This window comes from Solanum verrucosum, unplaced genomic scaffold, assembly GCF_900185275.1.
Source record: "Solanum verrucosum unplaced genomic scaffold, falcon-dt-bn FXZP01000278.1, whole genome shotgun sequence".
NCBI classification, from domain to species: Eukaryota; Viridiplantae; Streptophyta; class Magnoliopsida; order Solanales; family Solanaceae; genus Solanum; species Solanum verrucosum.
The window spans coordinates 5,493,962-5,521,403 of record NW_026020332.1 but is presented as its reverse complement, the minus strand read 5'-3'; the positions used below and the strand labels follow the sequence as shown (position 1 = coordinate 5,521,403).

At 33.1% G+C, this 27,442-nt stretch overlaps 2 protein-coding genes across 2 annotated transcripts; both read left to right on the top strand.

Annotated features, from left to right (window-relative positions):
• Positions 1–6,214: 6,214 nt before the first annotated feature.
• On the top strand, positions 6,215–7,770 carry LOC125836695 (polygalacturonase-like). Its single transcript, XM_049515909.1, has 4 exons — positions 6,215–6,651; positions 6,810–7,097; positions 7,211–7,439; positions 7,543–7,770. The coding sequence occupies exons 1-4, from the start codon at positions 6,218–6,220 to the stop codon at positions 7,768–7,770; spliced, it is 1,179 nt and encodes a 392-aa protein (XP_049371866.1). The 5' UTR covers positions 6,215–6,217.
• Positions 7,771–15,236: 7,466 nt separating this feature from the next.
• Positions 15,237–27,229, top strand: LOC125836697 (polygalacturonase-like). Its single transcript, XM_049515910.1, has 4 exons — positions 15,237–15,320; positions 26,385–26,557; positions 26,670–26,898; positions 27,002–27,229. The coding sequence occupies exons 1-4, from the start codon at positions 15,237–15,239 to the stop codon at positions 27,227–27,229; spliced, it is 714 nt and encodes a 237-aa protein (XP_049371867.1).
• Positions 27,230–27,442: the final 213 nt, after the last annotated feature.

Genomic DNA, 27,442 nt, shown 5'->3' with positions numbered 1-27,442 from the left:
GATTTTTAAGAACTTGAAGGGTCTTGTCACAACAATAGACAATGATGGCCTGAAGAAGAAAAAAACTTAAGGAGAATAGAGATGGTGTTAATGGTGGTTGTGGTTGAGGAAGGAGAAGGAAAGATGTGAGAAATAACTATTTTATTTTTTAAAATAAAAAATCTACTCCCTTTGTTTAAAAAAGAATGACATAGTTTGACTTGACACAAAGTTTAAGAAAATAAAGAAGACTTTTGAATCTTGTGGTTCTAAATTAAAGTTATGTCAAATGTACAAAATTGTCCTTTAATATTGTGGTCTTAAACATGTCACGTGGAAAACTGAAATTTAAATGTTACCAAAAAAAGAAAGATGTCATTTTTTTTAACAGTGGGAGTATTATTTTTGTCTTTTGTAGAGTAACTTTTTTATTAATAATTTAAAAATAGTTATGAAATAATTATGATTTTTTTACCAAAGTAAGCCATTATTAAAATTAATTCACCAAAATAATACGTTTTTTTGAAATTTTATAAAACTAGTATAAACGTAGTTCACAGTAACATTTTAGATTATATTTTATTCAAAAAAATTCAATAATAAAAAGACAAAAATCTGACAGATTAATTATTGTCAATAACCTTTTATAATTCGTTATTCTGAGGCACGTTTTATAGCTAAAACGTGACTCAGAATAACGTTTATCTGGAATGACTGAAAATTGAAATTCAATCTTGTACGTGTCTCATTCATTATTCAAATTTCCACTGTTAAAATGAATATATATATATATATATATATATATATATATATATATATATATATTCACTTCATACCCGATGTAATCCCACAAGTGTTGTTTGGGAAGGATAAAGTAAACAAAGACAAGAATTTGAGGAAAATTCTCCACCTTCTGAAACGTTTTCACTTGATAGAAATTGGTAAAAAAAAACTTTGCGCACAGCCATAAATTCTAGCTCAGGATGAGTTAGGTGGAATTCCAGTTATGGTTGCAAAGTTCGTAGAACGACCTTTCCAACGCCGCCGAGTTTGCTCGATTCCGAGTTCGTATGAGGGAGTTATGACCTTCGAAAGTTGGGCAGTTGACAAGGAGATCCGTCCGGGAATCATTAAGGGCATTTTAGTCTTTTCCCTAGCCAATTCTTTTGAGCTCATATTGTTGTATTAGGATGATCTTTTGATCATTTTTTGTCCCATTTTTGGTAAGAGAAAGAGTTAGGGTTCTTGTGATTGAAGAAGAGAAGAAGGAGAAGAAGAAGAGAAGAAAGAGGAGATTTGTCAAGACCATTGTGGAAATTCGTCGGGGGTGATCCCTATCAAGGTATGTGAGTTTTTTCCGTGTGGGTTGATCCTTTCCCCCACACACCTCAAGTTTATTCCTTGCTTTGAGAAAAGATTGGGAGTTTGTTATTGAAGTGTTGAAGTTGTTAGTTGTTAGTTGTTGTTGAGGTTGTTGGTGGTGTTGTTGAATTTATTGTACGTTGTGAGACATGATTGGGTCGTATATTTAAGTTGAAACCTATTGTATGTTGAGGGGATTATGATTCTAAGAGCTATGACCCTTTAGAGGTTGATCCACCATCGATTTGCAGAAGTTTCTGGGCTGTCGATCCCCATCTACGGGACTGACCTACGGACCGTAGATAGATCAACGGTCAGTACTGGTCAACCGTCGATTGGGACAGAAGTTGGGGTTATGGGGCGTCGATCTACGGTCGCGACCTACGGTCCGTGACCTGACCTACGGACCGTAAGTCCGTACCGTAGGCCAACACTTAGTCTTTTTTCTTAAATGAAATTTTGGGGAAAATCTCTGACGCAATCTACGGACCTGCAGTACGGACCGTAAGTCCATCTACGGTCCGTCGATGGCGACCGTAAGTCCCATCTGTGTCACCAGAAATCTGAACTCTCAGCCAAGTTTCCCCTCTTCTTTTCTCACTTTCTCATACATGTTTCAAAGTAATTTACCTATGTTTTATAGTTGTTTTCGACGTTCCAAAGTGCGTCTAAGCGTTCAAGAATCCTTCCATAACATGTGATCGAACACCTTGAATTCATAATTCCAATTCAAGGAAAGATAGTTCCAAGTCAAGTGAAGTTTCAAGTCGAGTAAGAGTCTTAGTTTCAAGCTAAGTCATGAGTTTAAAGTTGAATTCTCTTCAAAAAAAAAAAAAAAAGAAAGTTATTAGGGAACTAAGTATTCCCAAAGGAGGTCGTAAATGCTATTATATTTGAATAAAAAGGGAATCATGTTTTCTTTCCCCAAAGGAGCCTTTGGGCTAAAGTTTTGAGTAATTATCTCAATCAAAGAAAGAAGTTATTTTAAAAGCATGAGCCAAAGTAATTTTGGGAGTAGTATTGAGCACCGAATTGGGGGACACGAGTTCATATTAACTCAACTCTCCCTAAGAACCATGCGCCAACATGGGACTTGTCGTATCATTCTTTTTAGATGATCACGCAAGATTAGGCTAGTGGATCCACTAAGCAAAAGTAAGGTCCTATATCGATGGCAAGGTATAGGATGGTCCTTTGGCAACGTGAGGTAAAACGTTGTATCATCACTAAGGCTCGTAGTGGTGGTTGTCGGTTAAAGAACCTCCCACAAAAGCTATTTTATGTTTATAAAAGAAAAGTGGAGTTTGTTGTCATTTTATCCTTAACGATCTAAGTTGTTTACATTCTTTTACAAGCTTTATATGTGTGGCTCGTGTCTCATTGCTTTACTTTGAGTCCAGTTATGTATATGAGTCGTTCAGAGTCAAGGTAAGTGATCTCTTGTTCCCTTTTCAAGCTTAAGTTGTTTTTTTAGAGGTCCAGCTCGCATACTCGTACATTCCACGTACTGATGCCAGTTGGCCTGCATCGTTTTATGATGCAGACGCAGGTACCCAGGATCAGCACCCTGCACGCCGTTGATCCAGTTGGGCACTCTAGAGTCAGTGGTGAGCCTCCTTGCTTCCAAAGGGCTCAGTTATTTTGTTCTCTTAGTTTTGTTTATTAGGGTGTTGTGGGGTCTGTCCCAACATCCATCTAAGTATTTTAGAGGCTTCATAGACAGTCAGTCAGTTAGTTTTGAGTCTCTTATCTATGTATATATGTAAGTATTCTATTTTGAGACTCGAGTTGCCTTTTTGGCCAGATATGTATCATTTAAGTTGTTTATGCCTCTGCATAGCATTGAGTTATTTTGTTGAGTAGGTTTCCGCTAAGTTAAGAAAGCCAGGCCAAGGGTTCGCTTGGGGCCAGCAATGGTCTCCGAGTGCCGGTCCCGCCCAGGGTGTAGGCTCGGGGCGTGACAACAACTTCAACCTTTTTAATATAAATTTTTTCTCTTGTTATAGAAAGGCCATATGGCATGTCGTTCCTTTCTTTATGTCTCATAAAGGCATCAACGTGTGTTCGGAATGAGAGAGGGGAATGTTAAAGAATGACAAAAGTCTCACATTGGTAGTTAGTAGTGAGATGGGTGAACTCCTTATGATGCTTGGGTAATTCTCCTCCCTTTGAGCTAGCTTTTGGGGTGTGAATTAGGCCTAAGACCTAAATTTAACATAGTATCAGAGCATGCAGAGGTCCTGAGATCGAATATCACCATCACCCAAATTAAAAAGAATTTCCACGTGTTTGGCCCATGAAAAAAATCAGGCCCGCACGTGAGGGGGCATGTTGAGAATATTAATAAATAATAAAAAGTGTGCGCTCTTCACGAGGGCGTGTTGAGAATATTAATAAATATTAAAAAGTGTTCTCTGAGATGGGATGGTCATACACTTTAACAAAAAAATAAAACAAGTCCGCACTAGAAAAGGCGTGTTGAGAATATTAATAAATAATAAACAGTGTGCTCTCTAACTAAACTTTTATATAAGATGGCCACACACTTCAGAGAAAACTACAAGTTTTAAAAAATGTAAGGAATTCTTTTGCTGTTGTTGATAAAGAAAAAGAGGTTAGTTTTTTACCATTTGCTAATAAAGTAAAAGAAAAAGTGTGATAAAATAGAAGAGATAGAAACTTATGGTTTGAAATTTTGATTTTTAAATGTTTGGGTGTTGTCAATTCTTCTTCAAAATTATTAAGTGAAGCGAAATCCTGAGTTGGAGCTCATTTTGAAGTTGAATTGATACAATTTCGTTCGAAAATATTAATATTGAAACTTGTTTAACATTGAGGTCAAAAATTTGAATTTACTATAACAAATAAAAGATTTTATTGCAAATATATATACTTATTCGCGATAATATAATTGTCATTACATTATATTTAATTTATTAGCGACAATAATATATACAATGGCATTATATATTATTATGTCAATAATATATACAATGAACAAGTTAATTTGTCTATCACCCTTCCTCTTCTCCGCTTCCAAGAAGAGAGAGAAGAAAAAAAAAGAGAAGATATCAATAAACAAAGAAAATTAAAGCTATGACTGTTAATACTTATTATGTACTAATTTATGTGACACATTTTGAATTTCGAAATTGAAACAAGTTTATCTTTGACTGTAATTTTCATCTATCTATTAAATATTTTGAATTATCAATTATTTTGACTTATAAGTCATACTTTTTACGTAGTTTACATATATATACATTTCATTTTAAAAAAATTAAAGATTTCATGAGCAAATTTTCGATCAAACTTAAATTATTTGTTTATCAAAAAATGAAATATGTCAGATAAATTGGGAGAGGGGAGTATTAACTTATCCTCGTAACAGTTGCATCACGTTTGCAGAAAGAAGACGTGAAAAAAAGATTATTGCATATTTCTTGCATGCATGCACGTATCCTCTTGTTTTAGGATTCCATGTTTCACATTGACTTTTTTAATTGTACTGTTCAAATCCAAGCATCAAACTTTTGAAATTTGATTCTAAATTTGGACATAATTTTTTTTATTTTTTATTTTAAATGAAATTTACATATAACTGGAAACTAGGTAAAAACTAAAAAGTATTATAATTCATAATAATTAACAATTCAATATTTAAACGGTAGATGAAAAAATAGCAGACAATTCAATATTTAAACCGGTAGATGAAAAAATAGTTGTCAACAGTGGCGGAGCTAGGATTTTTAATAAGAGGGTTCAAAATCTGAAGAAGTAAACATGCGAACTAATCGAAGGGATTCGACATCTACGGTATATACATAAAATATAATTTTAACCATGTATAAATAATAATATTTTCAGCCGAAGGGGGTTCAGATGAACCCCCTAACATACTAATGGCTCCGCCCCTGGCTGTCAAATAAAAGATAAATTTATTTGATTCTCGAAATTTGAAAGATGTCAGGTGAATTAAGACAGGATGGAGTATATAAAAATTCGGTACATAAATGTTGTGAATTTGTTGTGCGACTTGACTATTTCAAAGTCGCCTAGGGAGTTAGGACAATCGCCGTCTTCAGATATATCTATACTATCTTAAAGTCCACTTTTGTTTGGATTCTGAGTTTTGAACAAGCATGTTATAATTGCTTCAAATTTGTAAATACTTCAACATGTGTTTAACTCAATGCATATTATTAACCTTGTGTGATCTTTCTTAAACTCAACTATAGCTCCCAAATACCTAGCTAGTACTATAATTCCCTATAGACTCACCCTAAATAATCCATATGAGTACCACAAATTCAATAAGCTAGTTCCTTATCCATAAAAAATGTATATAGTCAACTTAGGATAAAAATATTCGAACTTGAAATAGCACTATATCTAGCCAATCAATTTTTGAGTTAGTTCCCAATTCATTTGCAAGCATTTGGCTATCTGGATGTGTCAATATCAATGGTGATTCATTATTTAGAATTATATTAATTCCATGCATTACACGTTATTTTGCCAAATATTGGGCATGAGTAAGTTGGACAAGTTTTAATTTTGGAGTAAATGGGAAGAGGAAGGTATTTTTCAATGTTTATAACACAACGACTAGCTAGGGCGTCAACAATTGCCTACTCCATGTGATTACATATGTTATCTGAAGTCTTATTTTCCCAAATCCCCAGCATGACCAACTATGAAAGAAAATTAACCTAACTTTCATTGAAATCTAAAATTAACTAGCAACAACTTTAATTCACTCACCCTATAAATATCCCTCTAAACTACTTCAATTCCTCATCACCTCAATTTATAATTTGATAAGTCCTTTGAATCCTTCAAAAAGCTTTGTACTTACCAATTTCACCTTAGCAAAATGAGTCCCTTAGCAATTTTCTTCCTCTTCTTAATCCACTCATCGTTAGCAGCAAATACCAATATTTACAATGTCCAAAATTATGGAGCAAAATCCGATGGAAAAACTGATTCATCAAAAGCCTTTTTGAGTGCATGGGCAGCAGCATGTGCTTCTAATACCCCCGCCACTATTAATGTGCCAAGTGGAAAATACTTGATTCACAATGCAAACTTCAATGGACAAACATGCAAGAGCAAGGCTATTACTATACACATTATTGATGGGACTCTCTTAGCTCCCTCTGATTATAATGTCAATAGCGATGATGAAAATTGGATAAAATTTGAAAAAGTCAATGGCATTTCCATCTATGGTGGAACCTTTGATGGTCAAGGTGCTGCTCTTTGGGCTTGCAAGAACTCCAACAAGAATTGCCCTGATGGGACTACGGTTCGTTAAGTTTTCTATGGAAAATGTTTTTCAGTGTTTGGACTGATGAATAACAATTATATTCCGAAAACATGCATACCCACAACACTTTCCTTTTTGTTTTATGTCAAACAAGCACAACTATCTCTTTTTAATTTTACCTTAAATTTTGATGCAGGCATTTGACTTTTTATAACTCAAACAACATTATAATGAGTGGAGTAACCGTTCAAAATAGTCAAAAGTTTCAAATATTAGTAGACGGATGTCATAATGTGAAGCTACAAGGAATGAAGGTATTAGCTCAAGGAAATAGTCCCAACACTGATGGAATTCATGTAAAATTATCATCAGGAGTTGGTATTATGAAATCACAAATTGGTACTGGAGATGATTGTATCTCTATTGGTCCTGGAACTTCTAACTTATGGATTGAAGGCATTGCATGTGGCCCTGGCCATGGAATAAGGTTTGGAACATCAAATTTATATTTATTAAAAACAAGATCACTTTAATTTCTTTCATTTTTATTGATTTATCTTTTCAACTAAAATGTATGTCCAAAACTTGATGTTGTTGCAGCATTGGTAGCTTAGGCTGGAAACAACAAGAGTTAGGAGTCCAAAATGTGACAGTAAAAACTGTGACTTTCAGTGGAACAACAAATGGTGTGAGAGTGAAAACTTGGGCAAGGCCTAGCAGTGGCTTTGTTAGAAACATTCTCTTTCAACATATTGTTATGGTTAATGTTAAAAACCCAATCCTCATAGATCAAAATTACTGCCCTAATCATGAAAGTTGTCCTCATCAGGTATTGATCATTAAACAAGTTACTTTTTTTTATTAGAATAATGATAACATTAGTTCATGTTCCCTAACCTTAATCTAATTGTATTGTTCGTTTTCCTTTTTAGGGCTCGGGTATAAAGATAAGTGATGTAACATATCAAGACATACGTGGAACATCGGCTACAAAGATTGCAGTAAAACTTGATTGTAGCATAACTAATCCATGTAGCGGCATTGCACTTGAAGATCTGAATCTTAGTTATCAAAATCAGCAGACTGAAGCTTCATGTGTTAATGCCAGAGGAAGAGTTTCTGGTTTACAAAAACCTAACAATTGCCTATTGAAAAATTAGATAAATTAAATTTGTTAGTATACTATCTCAAGATAAATTATAAAGAATATTTGATTGTAATGCTAAAAATTCAATATGTACCTCTTGTTTCAATTAATGTTAAATGAATATCACATTCATATATTTATGAAAAAGCTACCTAATTTGCCAGCTCAGAGTTACAAAATTGGACAATTACTACAATTAACCCAAATTTGGCCATAAACTCCATTTTTCTTATCGATCATCTAGGGAGGAACTCCTTTGTAAATATGATTCTCTTTTCTATTTATTTGTCCTCTCAAATTAACCGCATTTTTTGTTCACTTGTTTCAGCCTCTTGTCACGCCCCAGACCGTCGTGATTGGCACCCACACTAACCCCCCGGTAGGAGAACCACTACTACAATCCAAACTAAACAACTTAACCAAATACTACGCATTTAAAGATACAGAAGCAAGTTTAAATGCATAACAAAATAAGGAGTTCCCATAATCTCCGAAAATTTAGCAACGACTATCAAAACATTGCGGAAAACAACCCCTAGAACCTGAAAGTTAATGTACCAAAACTCTAACAATTCACAAGTCTAAGGAATACAGATACCATCCCGAAAGCTAAAGCATACCAATATCTAAAGAACTAGTCTAAGTCCGAGAGAATGGACTAAACAAAAGAGAACTCATGACTGCCTGGAAGAACTGGCTCACCCTTGAATTCGATCTTGATCACTGATCTCCTAAATGAGGTCTGGCAGTAGCCGCCAGAAGATGCCCTGTACTCAACAAAGAAAGAGCAAGTGCAGTATCAGTACACAACCACAGTGTATTGGTAGGATCACGCGACTATCCCATAAGCGAAATATATATAAGCAATCACAACAAAGTAAACATGACATGTACTGAATATAAACACAATTATCATTTCAAGAGCAATGTACAAATCCACATTCTTAATAACAAGTAAATATGACAATTCAATGATCCTCTCATGGAACCCATACCCAAACTGTTAGTATACTGAAACGTGATACCTGATCCCAATTAGTGTGTCAGAACGTGGCACCCGATCCATTCAACACAACCACTATCACAATCACACTCACACTCACACTCACATGTACATTCTCATAATCATACAATCAAGTGTTGAATCATGACATATATTTATTCATTCACACTCATTTCATTAGGTTTGACCAACAATGCTTCATTCACATACATACATGCATTACAATGAAGTAATCACCAACATATATCACGGAAACAAGAAATCAAACCATCACCTACCTCAAAACCAAGCTTGAATCCTCCTAAGATACTTGAATCTTCCCTTTCCGGATTTTTTTCGCTTGTTCTAGGTCTACAAACAATCAATATAATGCAAGGATCAATAATTAAGGTCTAATTTACCCGGATTATAACAAACCCAATAACCCAAGACCAAACCCATGATCCTATGGTGCAGCTAGAGCTTTTTCCCACCTCTAACTTCAGGCCAAAACCTCCCCCAATAATAATTAACCAAGAATCTAGGTTCTACAGATCGAAACACGGATTAGGGGAGTAAAATCCTTACCTTTAATACCAAAAGTCGTGGAAAACTAGCAAGAAATCACCTGGGGTCATCTTTTAGCTCTCAAGAATGAAACTTGCAGAAAATAACAAAATTGGGGGTTTTTACCCTACTTAATTTGCGACTGGGCTGCTACGGTGGACCCCATCCCGCCACAGCGGCCTCGCCCTAGTGAGATAAATCCCCCCTGGTGGCTTGCGCGGAGACAAAACATCAGAATTTGAGTCTCAAACCCCCATTTCACAACACATCTTCAACCCTTGACTTTCAAAAACTACCCGTTCACGCTAAGATCAGTTTCGGGAGTTTTACTCGCCCGAATTCGATTATGCAAAATCGTACAGGTTCCTTAACGCCTTGGCTATCTACTCATGTAATCACATCCATTATTAAATCTCTCATTCATTATCAGATTTCCCTAGACCTAGAATGACTCAGATTACGTCCAAATCTGAACTAGGCTAGGAATTTTGAAGTTACTACCAAAAAGTTTCCGGCCCAAATTCTTTCCCCAATGGCTTTCCTATAACGACGGGAACATGTTGTTACACCTCTACTTAAAAATGATTTCAATAAATAATTGCTACGAACAACTTCAACTTTTTAAATATAATTATTTTTTCTTGTTACAAAAAGACCAAACTTAAGAAAATAAATATATAAAGGCATCAACCTGTGTTTGAAACATATAATGAGAAAGGACAAAACTACAAATTTTGAAAAATGTTAGGATTTTTTTTGTTGTTGATAAAAAAAAAAGGTTAGTTTTTTACCATTTCCAAAAGTTAAAGAAAAAGTGTGATGAAAGACGATGAAATAGAAGAGATAGAAACTTATGATTTTTGAGTTTGAGTGTTGTCAATTCTTCTTCAAAATTATTCAGTGAAGCTAAATCCTGAGTTTGAGGAAGTAGGGGGTCTATCAGTCAGTTCGGTGCGGTTTTGTTATCGATTTGGTTGATTAGTTTTTCGTTTTTAAATATGTTAAATCAATAACCAGATCAACAAGATATTTTTTATCGGTTTTTGTCCTTAACGGTTCGGTTTTCGGTTTAGCTAATAAGAAAATGCTTATCAAACAAAAATATGATTTCTCTAATAAATTTGATGTGACAAGATAATATTGTAATTTTACAAATGCTCATAAAATTAAAACAATAATAACAAACATGAAAAGAACTATACATGTATAAGAAATGAAGAGGAATAGGGTTCTTACTTTAGGTTTTGACGGTTTGTATAATGTGAAGTTATGAAAGTCACAGTGAAGTACGTTCTGCAGGCTAAATGATAGATGTTATGCCGTAATTTTACTAACCTTTAGAAAAATCACTTTTAAAATGTTCCAAGTATAAAACAATTTGAGAAAAATACTTAGAAAAGAGTCACCACTTAATTTTTTAAAGAAATTAAGAAAACTTAATTTAAAAAGATTTTAACAGATTAAATCTTTATAAATATAGAGAAAATAGGTAAGAGGTTCTTATTTACGCTTCAAGAAGGTTTTTAAGGCATTTGAAGTGCCCGCTAACATGCGTTTATCCTACTACTTGGTTAATATATTTTTGACTATTTTTTAGGAAAATGATTTAACATAAAATATATAATAATTTACAATATTCGATTAATTTTGATAAAATAGTTAAATAAAGAACAATTTTTAATTTTTAAGAAAATGAGACCTTAATTGAAACAACTTGGTCAATTAGGATTTTAACAAAATAGATTAATTAGAATTTATGTACATCATTTTTAGAAATAATAATTCCAACCAACTTGGTAGATAAACCAAGAAAACATTTTAATCTAATTAAAGATAACTGAAAGTTTTGACTAAAAATATTTGAATAAGTATAAGAGTTGATAAAAATGAATTATATTAAAATAAACTAACATAAAGAATATGGTTCATCTTTTGGGGAATTTAATTAAATTAAATCGAAACAACTAAAAGGTTAGAGAGTTAATGCAAATAAATAAAGTATAAATTATAGGAACCACATATTATAAGTACTAAATAACATCCTATCCCTTATAGTTTTCTATTTACCAAAAATCCCTTAAAAATGATGTTTGCGGGATGCATAGCGTTGTGCACGGGATACATTAGGTTTGATACATTCCACATAGCGGGATACATTAGGTTTGATACATTCCACATAGCGGGATACATAGCGTTGTGCACGGGATACATAGCGTTTGATACATTTCACATAGCGGGATACATAGCGTTGTGCACGGGATACATAGGTAAAATAAGGGATTTTTGAAACTTTTGAAATAAGTAGGGATAAATGGATACTAAGGTAAGTAAAGGAGTGTAGTTAAGTAATTTGTCCATAAATAAATGATAAAGGAAGAGAATCCAATTTGGGCCTTTGGCCCAACCTGTGCTAAATCTATTATTAGCCAAAAATGGGCTTTGGCCCATTGAGTTAACTGTGCTGTTGGCCACCTGCTGTGCAAAAGGATGGGCTTTAGCCCATTTTCGCGTCCAAAAATCAGTGTATACACTGATCATATATCAGTGCATATGGGTTGTATTTTGGCCTTTTTTCGTGCATAACGAACTGTATACTAAATGTATACAACCTAATTTGACGTCTCCAACCTGCATCTTCATTTTTGGTTACATATTTACTGCACTGAACCTGTATATTAGTGTATAATGTTGTATACAATATGCGTACAACCCATTTCTTGGCTTTTGAACTAATTTCCAGCAGCATGTTGGGTCTCTGGGACCTGTAACAACTTCCGAATATATAGGGGGCTGACTCGAGAATAGTCCAACTCAATGATATGCAAGGAGGAGTCCAAAATGGACTCGGATTGGTGTCGCATGAAAAAATAAAAATAAAATAAGGATTAGAAAAGATGCAAAATGAACCGAGGAAATAATCATGACTTAACCAGGATCATATCTTAGCAAAACAAAATAAAAGAATCTTATTCGTAAATACATATACCCATGAGAATGCATAATCCACCTACTGCCTAACAAACTAGAATACAAGACTAAAATCATTCAAATGCTCAAATTGATATGATGTTTCAGAAAACAGTAGTAGGGGAATTCCGAGGAGACATGTTATCTCAAATACATATTCACAAGAAGACCCACATCTTGAAGGCACAACTCTTATCAAAAATATAAAATTGGTCCAGCTCAATCAATATATGAGAACGAAGAGAAAAAAAAGTTAAAGAACTTAAGCAGTGATCTATCAATTGACAACTCTAAACATATAGCACCAAATATGTTGTAGTAATAGCAAACATAGTGATAATAGTAGCATGACACTTCAATGACCCAATATCCCAAAGTAGCAGTGATGAAAATGTAACAAAAAGCTTACCAATTAAAAATCCAATAATGATGAGTGAATGGGAAACAAAATTATGTAGAGACTATGACATGAAATATATGAATTCGAATAGTAAACATAACTTTAAAGGAGACAACATGTCTAGAAGATTTAAATCAAAATGTAAGTTAGGACCCTTTCCAAATAGATCTAGACATATAAGATGAATGGAATACCTTCATGAATATGGAATAGCATACACAAGACACAAAAGACAATGAATAAAATTATATATAACACTAATATAACAAAGTCATCAATAATATATGTAAGAAAATGCATCAGTGACTGGAAGTCCAAAACGAAAACATGTTCATGGCCACTTCTGCCGTATTTCACATATGGCCAGATTAACCCGAACTCAAACAGAACAAATACACAGATAATTCATTGAGTGTAAAATCGACCAATATGAGATAGGAGAAGAGAGGAAGTCACCTTCTTTGGAGCAGCGAACTGAGATTAGGCGAGCTTGAATGAGCTATTCGACCACCACATGAGGAATTTCGAGTTCCAAAATAGCAACCCCAGAAACTCTAATTACAGAATACTATTACACTATAAAATCCAATCTCCGAAAAAACCTACCTAATCACTGAGGGTAGAGGATTATTTATAGGGAAAGTTGAGGCGATTTTAGGGGGGAAATCCGTTGAAAGAAAAAAAAATTCAAAATCCTTTGAATTTTTTTTTTTTTTTTTCAAAATCAAACAATGGAAGAGATTTTGAAAATCTTTGAAAATGGGGAAAAGGGACAGCGATGTGATCAATTAGGCTACTAGGTTAGGGTTCTGTAGGGTAGTTGGATGAGATTTTCGGGTTCTCCGCGATTTTCGATGAGGAAGAAGACGCGCGTGAAGATGATGAATGCAGGGGCGGTCGGGTTTGCTGCGTTGTATTGTTACTGGTTTTGTTGGAAAAGGAATTGGGTTTTTGGTGTTGTTATTGGATGGGCTGATTGTATGGAAGGGTTTTAGGCTTGGTATTAAAAAGAAGGGCAAATTACAAAAATCACATACTTTTAAGGCAAAATTACAATTTATCCCTTAAAAGTTTATAATTACAGAAATCCCTCATTTTCGCACATCATATTAGTGTATCAACGCTTATATTATTGTATCTCGCGCATCAGATTAATGTATCAACGCTTATATTATTGTATCTCGCGCATCAGATTAATATATCAGCGATTATATTATTGTATCTCGCGCATGTATAGCACTTATATAGCTCTGATACATTAATCTGATGCACGAGATACAATAATATAAGCGCTGATACATTAATCTGATGTGCGAGATACAATAATATAAGCGCTGATACATTAATCTGATGCGCGAAAATGAGGGATTTTGAAGATTTGTAAAACTTATAGGGGATAATGGTAATAAGTAAATTAAAATGTGGGATTTCTGTAATTTTTCCTAAAAAGAATTGGGCTCAGATTTGGGTCTGGAAATTGGATGGAAATGGGTTTTGAAAAGTAATTCAAGAATGTGGTCTATTTAACTTAAGAAAATAATCATGTGAATTGCAAATTCGATCAAATTGAGACTATTGGTTGAAATAGGCAAAAATTAAAATAAAATGAATTAATATAATTAATTAACAAGCTTCTTAATCTTAACAAAAATAAAATAATTAATTTAATTGTAAACTAATTAACTCAAAAATATATACTATAAATTAGCTAAACTAATTAACCAAGTATTTAAGTAAAACTAAAATCTTTTTTAGATGATTTTTAAATATTAATAAAATATACTCAATATATACGAAATTATATAAGCTTTACAAAAATGATAAAATTACTTAAAATGACTTGGAAAATATTTTGAATTCTATAAAGTCAATTATTTCAAATAGTTTGGAATTTAAGAAGCTCGATGATTAATTTATATTATGGAGGGTCAAAATTGGGTGTCAACAACAGATATAACTAGTAAGATATTGAGATTAATATTTATATATAGGTAAAAGTAGTAAATTACTATAGCGTTATCGGTTTACCTAATAACCCAATATTAAAAATTAATACCGAACCTATAACCCGATTTTTTTTGGTCATAAAACCATTAAAAAATCGTTAACCCAATAACAATAAATCAATAACATTTTTTCGATTTGGTTTATCGGTTCGGTTTTTGCACACTTCTAATTTGAAATTGAATATGACACAATTTCGTTTGAAAACAATATTGAAACTCGCTTAAGATTGAGCTCGAAAACTTGAATTTACTATAACAAATAAAAGATTTTACTGCAATTATTTAGCGACAATAATATAATTATCGTTATATTATATTTGGTGGCAATAATATAATATAATATAATATAATATAATATAATATTATCCTCCTAATAGTTACATCACGTATGAAGAAAGAAGACGTGGATCATGGGTTACACTTTCCTTTTTATTTTATGTCAAACGATCATGGGTTACAGTTTCCTTTTTGTTTTATGTCGAACAAGCATAACTATCTCTTTTTAATTTTACCTTAAATATTGGTGCAGGCAGACCTTTTACAATTTAAACAATATAATGAGTGGAGTAACGGTACAAAATAGTCAAAAATTTCAAATATTGGTAGACGGATGTCATAACGTGAAGCTACAAGGAATGAAGGTATTAGCTCAAGGAAATAGCAAAAACACTGATGAAATTCATGAAAAATTATTATCAGAAATTAGTATTATTATGAAATCGCAACTTAGTACTGGGGATGATTGTATCTCTATTTTCCCTGGAACTTCTAACTTATGGATTTAAGGCATTGCATGTGGTCCTGGCCATGGAATAAGGTTTGGAACATAAATATTATATTTATTATAAACAAAATCAACTTCTTTCATTTTTATTGATTTATATTTTCAACTAAAATGTATGTCGAAAACTTGATGTTGTTGCAGCATTGGAAGCTTAGGCTGGAAACAACAAGAGTTAGGAGTCCAAAATGTGACAATTAAGACTGTGACTTTCAGTGGAACAACAAATGGTGTGAGAGTCAAAACTTGGGCAATGCCTAGCAATGGCTTTGTTAGAAATATTCTGTTTCAACATATTGTTATGGTTAATGTTAAAAACCCAATTATCATAGATCAAAATTACTGCCCTAATCATGATGTGAGTTGTCCTCAGCAGGTATTAATTGAACAAGTTAATTAATTTATCAATACAATAATAAAAACATTAGATCATGTTCCCTTATCTTAATCTAATTATATTATTCTTTTTTTTTTATAGAGATCGGACATAAAGATAAGTGAGGTAACTTATCAAGATATACATGGAACATCGACAACAAAAATTACAGTGAAACTTGATTGTAGCATAACTAATCCATGTAGCGGCCTAATACTTGAAAATCTGAATCTTAGTTACCAAGATCAGCAAACTGAAGCTTCATGCGTTAATGCCAGAGGAAGAGTTTCTGGTTTACAAAAACCTACCAATTGCCTATTAAAAAATTAGATAAATTAAATTTATTTGTATACTATCACAAGAATTAAATTGAAGTTGTGATTATATTATAAAGAATATTCGATTGTAATCATGTTTCAATTAATGTTAAATAAATATAACATTCATATATTTATGAAAAAACTAGTACCTAATTTGCCAGCTCAGAGTTAAAAAAATGGGACAAATTATTAATTACGATTAACCCAAATTTGGCCATAAACTCTATTTTTCTTAGGGAAAATTGTATAAAATAGCAAACTATTAATTCAAATTAAATGCTATAACCACAGTTTGATTTAATTGTAACCCGTAGCAAACTGTTGTCATTTCGTCTCTCTCCCTGAATTTCTCGCTCGCCACTCTCGTTGGGCAATCTCTCCTCATCTCTCTCACTTTATACAAACACAAATGTATAAAATGTATTTGAGTTTGTATAAAGCGAGAGAAAATTGTGTATATACATATCTTTTCGTTCTCCTCTCTCTCCTCTCAAGATCTCGCTCGCCACTCTCACTCGACTCTCTCACTTTATACAAACACAAATGTATAAATTGTGTTTGTGTTTGTATAAAGCGAGAGAAAATTGTATATACAAATACAAATACATACATTTTCGTCCTATGCACTTATGATTATACAAATACAGATCTTTCCCTACCCAGTTTTCTTTTGTCTCTCTCTTTCTCGCTTTATACAAACACATATTATAAAATTGATTCTTTTGTATATGTATACCGAAATAGATTATATAATTGTTTATTTTATATATGTATAGCGAAATATACATATTAATAGCCATAGCAAAGATAAAGTTTGCTATGGAGCGCAATTATGCAAACTATAGCTATATCATACAAATTTGATTTTTATGTGTGCTATATGTGAAAGTTGCTCTTTTTCTTATCGACCAGCTATTGTCTGGGGAGTATTGTATTTATATAATTAAATAATAAAGTGTGATTTCTCTAACAACGTAAACTTTAAGATAATATAGTAACACACTTTAACATGATATTCATGATATTAAAAACATTTTTAGCCCCGATTTGGGTATTGTTGCCTGAGTTAAAATATCAATTGTTTAACTGGGACTACCTTGATCAAATCTTAGCTCAAGTTGGAACTCCATTGAAGGAGGATATGGCTACTATTGTAAGATCAAGGCCTAATTTAGCCAAGGTAAGAATTGAGGTTGATTTTAATAAAACCATTGCCAAATGCTGTCTGGATTGGCTTGGAAGGAAAAGAGGCTGTCTTGAAAGGTTAAAATAAAAAATTAGAATATGAAGGAGTTCCAGCATTTTGCAAAACCTGTAGGCTACAAGGGCATGATCACACAAAATGTAAAACGGAAGCCAAGAAAAAAGCCAAAGCTTTGGAAGAAAATTAGTTAGAGAAAAGTGATGAAAATAGCAATCAAAACAAGAATGAAATGCAAAATATGCAGAAACAAGTTATGAAAGGTGGGCAGAGGAATAATGGCAAAGGTGGACAAACACCTATGATACAAAATGATGTTCCCAGCACATCAAAAGCTGTCCAAAACAAACAAAAAGATGAGGATGGCGATGGATTTATTCAAGACACCGGGAAGAAGAATAAGAAGGTTGCGAACAAACCAACCAATTGTACTACTGCTCATTCAAATGACCTGAATACTAAGAACAAACAAGTACAAAACAAAGAAATTCATACCAACAAGAAAGAAAAGGTCCAACAAGGTAGTGCCAAGCAAAAACAGTTACAAACAGAACAGGGCACACAATCCCAACAAGTTGAAAAACATCAGCAAGATCAATCAGAAATACGACAACAGAAGGACTTTGAGCAGGGAAATAAGAGTGTGGGTGTTAAGGGCTAGAAAAAGAAAATGTCCCCGGCTGTCTTCCTTAAAAATATGCTTTGGGTAAAATGGAAACCAAAACAAGGCACTACAAAGGAGTCAATTGACAAAACTCAAGGACAAATTGAGAATATAGTTGAACAAGACAACCAACAAGAGCATTGCCAAGATAACATTGAAGTTAACCAGATGGTCGTTGTTGATAACATTACTACCTGTCAAGAGAGTAGTTCCAAAGGAAATTATACTGGACAATACCTTTTAACTGCAGACACTACTTGTTTGCAAAAAATGGAGGGACAATTGTTTGTAGACCTCCGATCAAGAATATTGTTATGACTATCATCTGATGACGAAGATCCTGATAGCTTTCTTGATGCATCGAAAGTGGAAAAAGAACAGTTTGTGGATAGCATTTCTGGAGTGTTTGCCCCTATTCCTAAAGACATCAAAGACCCATTCAATCAGGAACTTGAACAAGTTATCCAACAACAAGGCTTGTCTCCAAGAGGTGACAAACACCACAAAGGTACATAGGCTAAAAGGGAAAGTAATCATGCTGTCATTGAAGCCAAACAAACGGAAAAAATGGTTGTAACACCCCCCAAAAATTCCTTATGATTAAATTTATTATATAGAATATAAAGGGGATGACCTCCAAAGGCGCTACTGATAGACTGATTCAATTAGTCAGATTATATAAAGTTGATTATGTTGCCTTACAGGAAGTCAGGAACCATTCTTGAATAGTAACAAAATTGACAAGTATCGAAGAAGGCTTGGTTTTATCTCTAATTCACACTGTAAAGTCTAGATTTTTTTGGAATTCAAATTTGATTTGTTCTGTGATTTCCAAATCTAGACAACAGATTACTTTACAGGTTTGTATGCAAGGTAGCAGTGATTCTCTCTGAACTACCATAGTTTATGCAAGATCCAAGGCTAATAAGAGGAGCTATTTATGGCAAAAACTCAGGGATTTAGATTCGATCATTGATGGCCCATGGGTCATTGGTGGTGACTTCAACTCCATAATGATGGACGTTGAAGAGAAAAAAAGGGGTATTCCGTTTAGATTAAGTACTTGTATTGATTTTATTAATTGTATGGATGATTGTGGTATGACTGACTCTGGTTTTGTAGGCAATATACACACTTGGTGTAATGGCAGAGGAGGTACAAACAAGATTCATATGAGGCTGGACAGATTCCTTCACAATGAGGAATGGTCTAATAAATTCTCCAACATTAAAGTGGAACACCTCTCCAAACAAGATCTGATCATAATCTATTGTTGGTTAGTTGCTCTAATGATGATCAACAGGTTATCAAATATTTCAGATTTCTCAACTTCTGGACTGATCAAGAGGACTTTCTCCTCAAGGTCAAAACAGTTTGGGAAGATGTAGTGCAAGGTAATCCAATGTGGAGATTGCATAAAAAACTTAAAACATTAGCTACGGAGCTTAGTAAGTGGTCCAGAGAATGTATTGGAGATGTGTTCCAACGAGTTAAAAAGCTAGTACATGAAGTGACAAGTACTTGTGAAACTTCATACCTACTTTTATACGTTGAGGCTGACAGAAAAAATCCCAATAGATCTAAGGCTGAATACATCAGATGGTTGAAAACGGAAGATTCTATTCTCAGACAAAACGCTAGACTCAAATGGGCGACGGATGGAGATTCCAATACCAAGTACTTTCACAGTACTATCAGGGAAAGCTAAAATTTACAAAATCAAGGATAAGCAAGGACAATGGGTCGAAGGAAACCATAAAATCTTTGAGGCTGCCATACAGTATTTCAGTCATATGTTCACTGGACAAACCAAGAATATTAACTTGGATTTTATCAGAGACTGCGATAACCTTATTAATGCAGATGATAATGAAAACGTGAATAAAACCCCCAACAGAAGAAGAAATCAAAATGGCTATAGACCCAAACAGTTGTGTTGGGGCAGACGAATTCAATGGTCATTTCTTTCAGTTTTGTTGGGACATCATCAAGGCTGAAGTAGTATCTTTTGTGATCTCTTTCTTTCAAGGTGCCGAGCTCACTAAATTCTTTACTCATTCATGTTTAACTTTAGTTACTTCTCTTGATTGTTTTTCCAAACTTCGACCTATAAGTCTTAGCAATTTCTCTAATAAGATTTTATCCAAAATTTTAGCTTTGAGACTCAATTGCATTTTGCCGATGATCATTTCGGAAAATCAATCTGGCTTTGTCAAGGGTAGAAAAATTTCTGAGATTATTCTTCTTACTCAAGAGATTATTCATAATATCAGATCTATAACTACTTGTTGCAATGTAGTCATTAAGTTAGACATGTCTAAAGCTTATGATAAACTATCTTGGAACTTTCTAACTTATGTTCTTAGGAAAATAGGCTTTGCTGAGGTTTTTATTGAAATGGTTTACCGAATGCTTGCGAACAATTAATACTCTGTGATCGTTAATGGGACAAGATTTGGTTTCTTTAAATCAACCAGGGGTCTAAAGCAAGGTAATCCTTTATCTCCTGCTTTTTTTATTATTGCCGCTGAGACGCATACTAGAGCCTTGAATTATTTGAATCATAATCATAGGTTCACTAATTTCTCTATGCATAACAAGGGACCACTGATTAATCACCTTAGTTATGCTGATGATATTGTTTTGTTTACTTCTGGCGATAAGTGCTCGATTAAGCTTCTTATGAAACAATTGAATTTGTATCAACAAGCTTCAGGACAAGAGATTAATCAAGAAAAAACTTTCTTTCTTACTCACAGTAAGTAAGACTGATAGATTGCTTAACAGAAGGATCAAAAGGTGGACTGGTTATAAGCAAACATCTTTTCCCTTTAACTATTTAGGTTGTCCTATATATTGTGGTGGGAAAAGAATTTCTTATTTCTCTGATATTTCCAAAAAGATTTTGAACAAGATTGCAGGTTGGCAATTAAGGCAAACTCTTGTCTCCGGGAGGTAAGGCTGTGATTATTAAATATATTCTCCAATCTCAGGCTCTACATACTTTTGCTGCTCTTATGCCTCCTATCACTGTTCTTAAAGAGATTAAAATACAGTTTGCAAATTTCTTCTGGGGTGAAAAAGATGGTAATAATACTTATCACCGGTCTTCTTGGGAGAATATGTGTTTTCATACCAAAGAAGGTGGTCTGGGCTTTAAAAGTCTATTGGATATATGCAACACCTTCTCTTCTAAGAGATGGTGGAGATTGAGGACTGAATTTATAGGCTCATTTTTTAAAAGCTAAATATTGTCAAAGAATTGTAATCATGTTTCGAAGGTTATTGCTTCTAAAGACTCTGCAACCTGGAAGGATCTTCTTCGCATAAGGGACAAAATGGATTACAATATCAATTAGATGATTAATTCTGGCAATATCATGTTTTGGTGGGATAACTGGACACATAAAGGTTCTCTTTATCAATTGGTTAATCCTACTCCGAAGCCCGATAATGTTAATATTAATAATTTCATTATTAATCAGCAATAAGAGTTGGGTGATATCAATGATTTGGTTCCATTGAATACTTTGAGCTTGTTCAATAGTATTCCTATTGGCAATGAGGATAAGGCCATATGGAAATTGAGTATGAGTGGTTTATTCACTTGTTCCACTGCCTTTGAAATTCTTAGAAGTCAAAATGTTGCTCCTCCAATTTTTAACTATATCTGGATGAATGAAATTCCTTTCAAGATCTCTTTTTCTTATGTGGAAGCTTTTGAAAAAGAATCTTCCTCTAGATGCTTCTCTATCCAAATTTAATATTCATAAAGGTCTTTGTTGCATGTCAAGAAACAACTGGCCATGTTTTTGCAGGAAGTGAAATGGCCAAACATACGTGGAACATCATCTCAAGGCCATTGGAACTTAACATACAGTAAATGTTATCATCTGGCAGTGGTGGAGACAGCAACCAAAGAATATCATCCATAAATTTCTATTTCGAGTCACTCCGATGATAGTGTGCTGGAAAATTTGGAAAGCAAGGTGCATTCAAAAATATGAGAATAGAAAAGTTTATGTTTCTAATATATGTTTTCAATCTTTGTTTCAGATTAAGGTGGCCTTGGGGAAAAAATTCAATTTTATAGATTACAACTGGAATTGGAGCAGAGTTTGTCTTATGGCTGAGAACTTCAAAACAATGATAGATCAAATGGATTAAGTCATCAGGAACAACCTGGAAGCTTACTACTGATGGAAGCTACATCAAAAATCAAGAGAAGGCTGGAGTTGGAGGCATTCTTAGAAACAAAATGGGAAGAATGATTATGGCCTTCTCATATCCTACTCAATTTTGCACTAAAAATTATAGTGAAGCTCAAGCTGCATTAATTTGTATTTATTGGTGCTCTAATCAACATTTTGAGGCTTTAGAAGTTGAGTTGGATTCCACGATAGTGGTTCAAATGATCAATGGAATTTGTAAGCCTCATTGGAGAGTTCTAGGTATTATTGATGATGTAACTCTTAATTAATCACTAAAATATAATCGTTAAACATTGTTATAGAGAGGCAAATGAAGTGGCAGATGCTCTAGCAAAATATGTAAACTCAAATTCAAGACCCGAAGATTTTTTTTGCAAGAAGTGGATCTTCCAGAAGTGAATAAAGGTTTTCTTAGGATGAATAAATTAGATTTTCCAACCTTTCTAAGAAGAGCCAAGAAGATTAATACCTGGCAATTTGATCCACCTTGAATACTTTTATTTATATGCATTAACAATTATAGTTTAAATGCATTAATATAGTTGTTTTGTTTTGTTAAGATCTCTGGATCAGAATCTTAACAGGATAGGATTTGTCTTGTCCTAAGATGTAAAAGGAGGTTAGGCTTTATGTCCCCCTCCACTTGGTTGTTAATATCATTAAGTTCGGTTTTAAAAAAAAAGCAAGTCATTAACTCCTCTCAAATTAACTGCATCTTGTGTTCACTTGTTTCAGCTTCTACCTGAAAAATGATTTCAGTTAATAATTGCCAGGAACAACTTAACTTTTTTAATATAAATTTTTTCTCTTGTTATATATAGAAAGGCCAAAGTTGAGAAAATAAATACATGGCATGTCGTTCCTTTCTTTATGTCTCATAAAAGGCATCAACGTGTGTTTGGAACACATAATGAGAGGAGGGAATGTTAAAGAATGACAAAAGTCTCACATTGATAGTTAATGAGATGAGTGACTCCTTATGAGGTTTGAGCAATCCTCCTCCCTTTGAGCTAGCTTTTGAACTGTGAGTTAAGACTAAGATCTAATTGAACATAGTATCAGAGTATGTAGAGGTTCTGAGATCAAATCTTACCATCACCCAAATCAAAAAGAATTTTCCCGTGCTTGGCCCATGAAAAAAATCAGACCCGCACATGAGGGGGCGTGTTGAAAATATTAATAAATAATAAAAAGTGTGCTCTCTTCACGGGGCGTGTTGAGAATATTAATAAATATTAAAAAGTGTGCTCTCAGATGAGATGGTCACACACTTCAAAAAAAAAAAAATTAAGACCGCACTTGAGGAGGCGTGTTGAGAATATTAATAAATAATAAAAAGTGTGCCCTCTAACTAAGCTTTTATATGAGATGACCATTTTGAAAAATGTAAGGAATTCTTTCGCTGTTGTTGATAAAGAAAAAGAGGTTAGTTTTTTACCATTTGCTAATAAAGTAAAAGAAAAAGTGTGATGAAATAGAAGAGATTGAAACTTATGATTTGAAATTTTGATTTTGAAATGTTTGGGTGTTGTCAATTCTTCTTCAAAATTATTAAGTGAAGCTAAATCCTGAATTTGAGCTCATTTGAAGTTGAATTGATACAATTTCGTTCGAAAACATTAATATTGAAACTTGCTTAACAATTGAGCACAAAAATTTGAATTTACTATAACAAATAAAAGATTTTATTGCAATTATATATACATATTCGCAATAATATAATTGTCATTACATTATATTTAATTTATTAGCGACAATAATATATACAATGTCATTATATATTATAATGTCAATAATATATGCAATGAACAAGTTAATTTGTCTATCACCCTTAATCTTCTCCGATTCCAAGAAGAGAGAAAAAAAGAAAAGAAAAGAGAAGATATCAATAAACAGAGAAAATTAAAGCTATGACTGTTAATACTTATTCTATTCTAATTTACGTGACACATTTTGAATTTCGAGATTCAAATAAGTTTATCTTTGACCGTAATTTTCATCTATCTATTAAATATTTTGAATTATCAATTATTGTGACTTATAATATTTTTTACGTAGTGTACAATATATACATTTCATTTTTAAAAAATTTGAAGATTTCATGATCAAACTTTCGATCAAACTTAAATTGTTTGTCTATCGAAAAATGAAATATATCAGATAAATTGGGACAAAGGAGTATTAACTTATCCTCCTAACAGTTACATCACGTTTGCAGAAAGAAGACGTGAAAAAAAGATTATTGCATATTTCCTGCATGCATGCACGTATCCTTGTGTTTTAGGATTCCATGTTTCACATTCACTTTTTTAATTGCACTATTCAAATCCCAGCATCAAACTTTTGAAATTTGATTCTAAATTTGGACATAATTTTTTTAAAATTTTAAATGAAATTTACATATAACTGGAAACTAGGTAAAAACTAAAAAGTATTATAATTCATAATAATTATCAATTCAATAGTTAAACGGTAGATGAAAAAATAGCAGTCATCAAATAAAAGAAAAACTTATTTGATTTTCGAAATTTGAAAGATGTCATGTAAATTAAGACGGATGGAGTACATAAATGTTGTGAATTTGTTGTGTGACTTGACTATTTCAAAGTCGCCTACGGAGTTAGGACAATCGCCATCTGCAGATATATCTATACTATCTTAAAGTCCACTTGTGTTTGGGTTATGGGTTTTCAACAAGCATGTTATAATTGCTTCTAATTTGTAAATACTTCAACATGTGTTTAATTCAATGCATATTATTAACCTTGTGTGATCTTTCTTAAACTCAACTATAGCTCCCAAATACCTAGCTAGTAACCTATAATTCCCTATAGACTCGCCCTAAATAATCCATATGAGTACCACAAATTCAATAAGCTAGTTCCTTATCCATAAAAAATGTATATAGTCAACTTAGGATAAAAATATTCGAACTTGAAATAGCACCTATATCTACCTAATCAATTTTTGAGTTAGTTCCCAATTCATTTGCAAGCATTTGGCTATCTGGATGTGTCGATATCAATGGTGATTCATTATTTAGAATTATATTAATTTCATGCATAAGTAATGTTATTTTGCCAAATATTGGACATTAGTAAATTGGACAAGTTTTAATTTTGGAGTAAATGGGAAGAGGAAGGTATGCAAAACGTTATTTTTCAATGTTTATAACACAACTAGCTAGGGTGCCAACCATTGCCTAGTCCATGTGATTGCATATTGTATCTGAAGTCTCATTTTTCCAAATCCCCAACATGACCAAATATGAATGAAAATTAACCAAACCTTCACTGAAATCTAAAATTAATTAGCAACAACTTGAATTCACTCACCCTATAAATATCCCTCTAAACTACTTCAATTCCTCATCACCTCCATTTATTATAATTTGATAAGTCTTTTGAACCCTTCAAAAAGCTTTGTACTTACCAATTTCACCTTAGCAAAATGAGTCCCTTAGCAATTTTCTTCCTCTTCTTATTCAACTCATCATTAGCAGCTAATACCAATATTTACAATGTCCAAAATTATGGAGCAAAATCCGATGGAAAAACGGATTCATCAAAAGCCTTTTTGAGTGCATGGTCAGCAGCCTGTGCTTCTAATACACCTGCCACTATTAATGTGCCAATTGGAAAATATTTAATTCACAATGCAAACTTCAATGGACAAACATGCAAGAGCAAGCCTATTACTATACGCATTGATGGGACTCTCTTAGCTCCCTCTGATTATAATGTCATTGGCAATGACGAAAATTGGATAAAATTTGAAAAAGTCAATGGCATTTCCATCTATGGTGGAACCTTTGATGGTCAAGGTGCTGCTCTTTGGGCTTGCAAGAAATCCAACAGCAAGAATTGCCCTGATGGGACTACGGTTCGTTCCATAAAAAATATTTTTCGGTGTTTGAGATGATGAATAAAAACTACATTCCAAAAACAACATGCATACCCACAACACTTTCCTTTTTGTTTTATGTCAAGCAAGCACAACTATCTCTTTTTAATTTTACCTTAAATTTTGATGCAGGCATTGACTTTTTATAACTCAAACAACATTATAATGAGTGGAGTAACCGTTCAAAATAGTCAAAAGTTTCAAATATTAGTAGACGGATGTCATAATGTGAAGCTACAAGGAATGAAGGTATTAGCTCAAGGAAATAGTCCCAACACTGATGGAATTCATGTAAAATTATCATCAGGAGTTAGTATTATGAAATCACAAATTGGTACTGGAGATGATTGTATCTCTATTGGGCCTGGAACTTCTAACTTATGGATTGAAGGCATTGCATGTGGCCCTGGCCATGGAATAAGGTTTGGAACATCAAATTTATATTTATTAAAACAAGATCACTTTAATTTCTTTCATTTTTATTGATTTATCTTTTCAACTAAAATGTATGTCGAAAACTTGATGTTGTTGCAGCATTGGAAGCTTAGGCTGGAAACAACAAGAGTTAGGAGTCCAAAATGTGACAGTAAAAACTGTGACTTTCAGTGGAACAACAAATGGTGTGAGAGTGAAAACTTGGGCAAGGCCTAGCAGTGGCTTTGTTAGAAACATTCTCTTTCAACATATTGTTATGGTTAATGTTAAAAACCCAATCCTCATAGATCAAAATTACTGCCCTAATCATGAAAGTTGTCCTCATCAGGTATTGATCATTAAACAAGTTACTTTTTTTTATTAGAATAATGATAACATTAGTTCATGTTCCCTAACCTTAATCTAATTGTATTGTTCGTTTTCCTTTTTAGGGCTCGGGTATAAAGATAAGTGATGTAACATATCAAGACATACGTGGAACATCGGCTACAAAGATTGCAGTAAAACTTGATTGTAGCATAACTAATCCATGTAGCGGCATTGCACTTGAAGATCTGAATCTTAGTTATCAAAATCAGCAGACTGAAGCTTCATGTGTTAATGCCAGAGGAAGAGTTTCTGGTTTACAAAAACCTAACAATTGCCTATTGAAAAATTAGATAAATTAAATTTGTTAGTATACTATCTCAAGATAAATTATAAAGAATATTTGATTGTAATGCTAAAAATTCAATATGTACCTCTTGTTTCAATTAATGTTAAATGAATATCACATTCATATATTTATGAAAAAGCTACCTAATTTGCCAGCTCAGAGTTACAAAATTGGACAATTACTACAATTAACCCAAATTTGGCCATAAACTCCATTT

What these genes read in the sequence shown, in the direction of transcription:
- LOC125836695 (XM_049515909.1), top strand. Translation starts at nt 6,218, where the DNA reads ATGAGTCCCTTAGCAATTTTCTTCCTCTTCTTAATCCACTCATCGTTA. An exon ending in TGCCCTGATGGGACTACGGT is followed by an intron (nt 6,652 to 6,809) that starts TCGTTAAGTTTT and finishes TTGATGCAGGCA; the next exon opens with TTTGACTTTTTATAACTCAA. An exon ending in GGCCCTGGCCATGGAATAAG is followed by an intron (nt 7,098 to 7,210) that starts GTTTGGAACATC and finishes ATGTTGTTGCAG; the next exon opens with CATTGGTAGCTTAGGCTGGA.
- LOC125836697 (XM_049515910.1), top strand. Translation starts at nt 15,237, where the DNA reads ATGAGTGGAGTAACGGTACAAAATAGTCAAAAATTTCAAATATTGGTA. An exon ending in TGAAGCTACAAGGAATGAAG is followed by an intron (nt 15,321 to 26,384) that starts GTATTAGCTCAA and finishes CAAGGAATGAAG; the next exon opens with GTATTAGCTCAAGGAAATAG. An exon ending in GGCCCTGGCCATGGAATAAG is followed by an intron (nt 26,558 to 26,669) that starts GTTTGGAACATC and finishes ATGTTGTTGCAG; the next exon opens with CATTGGAAGCTTAGGCTGGA.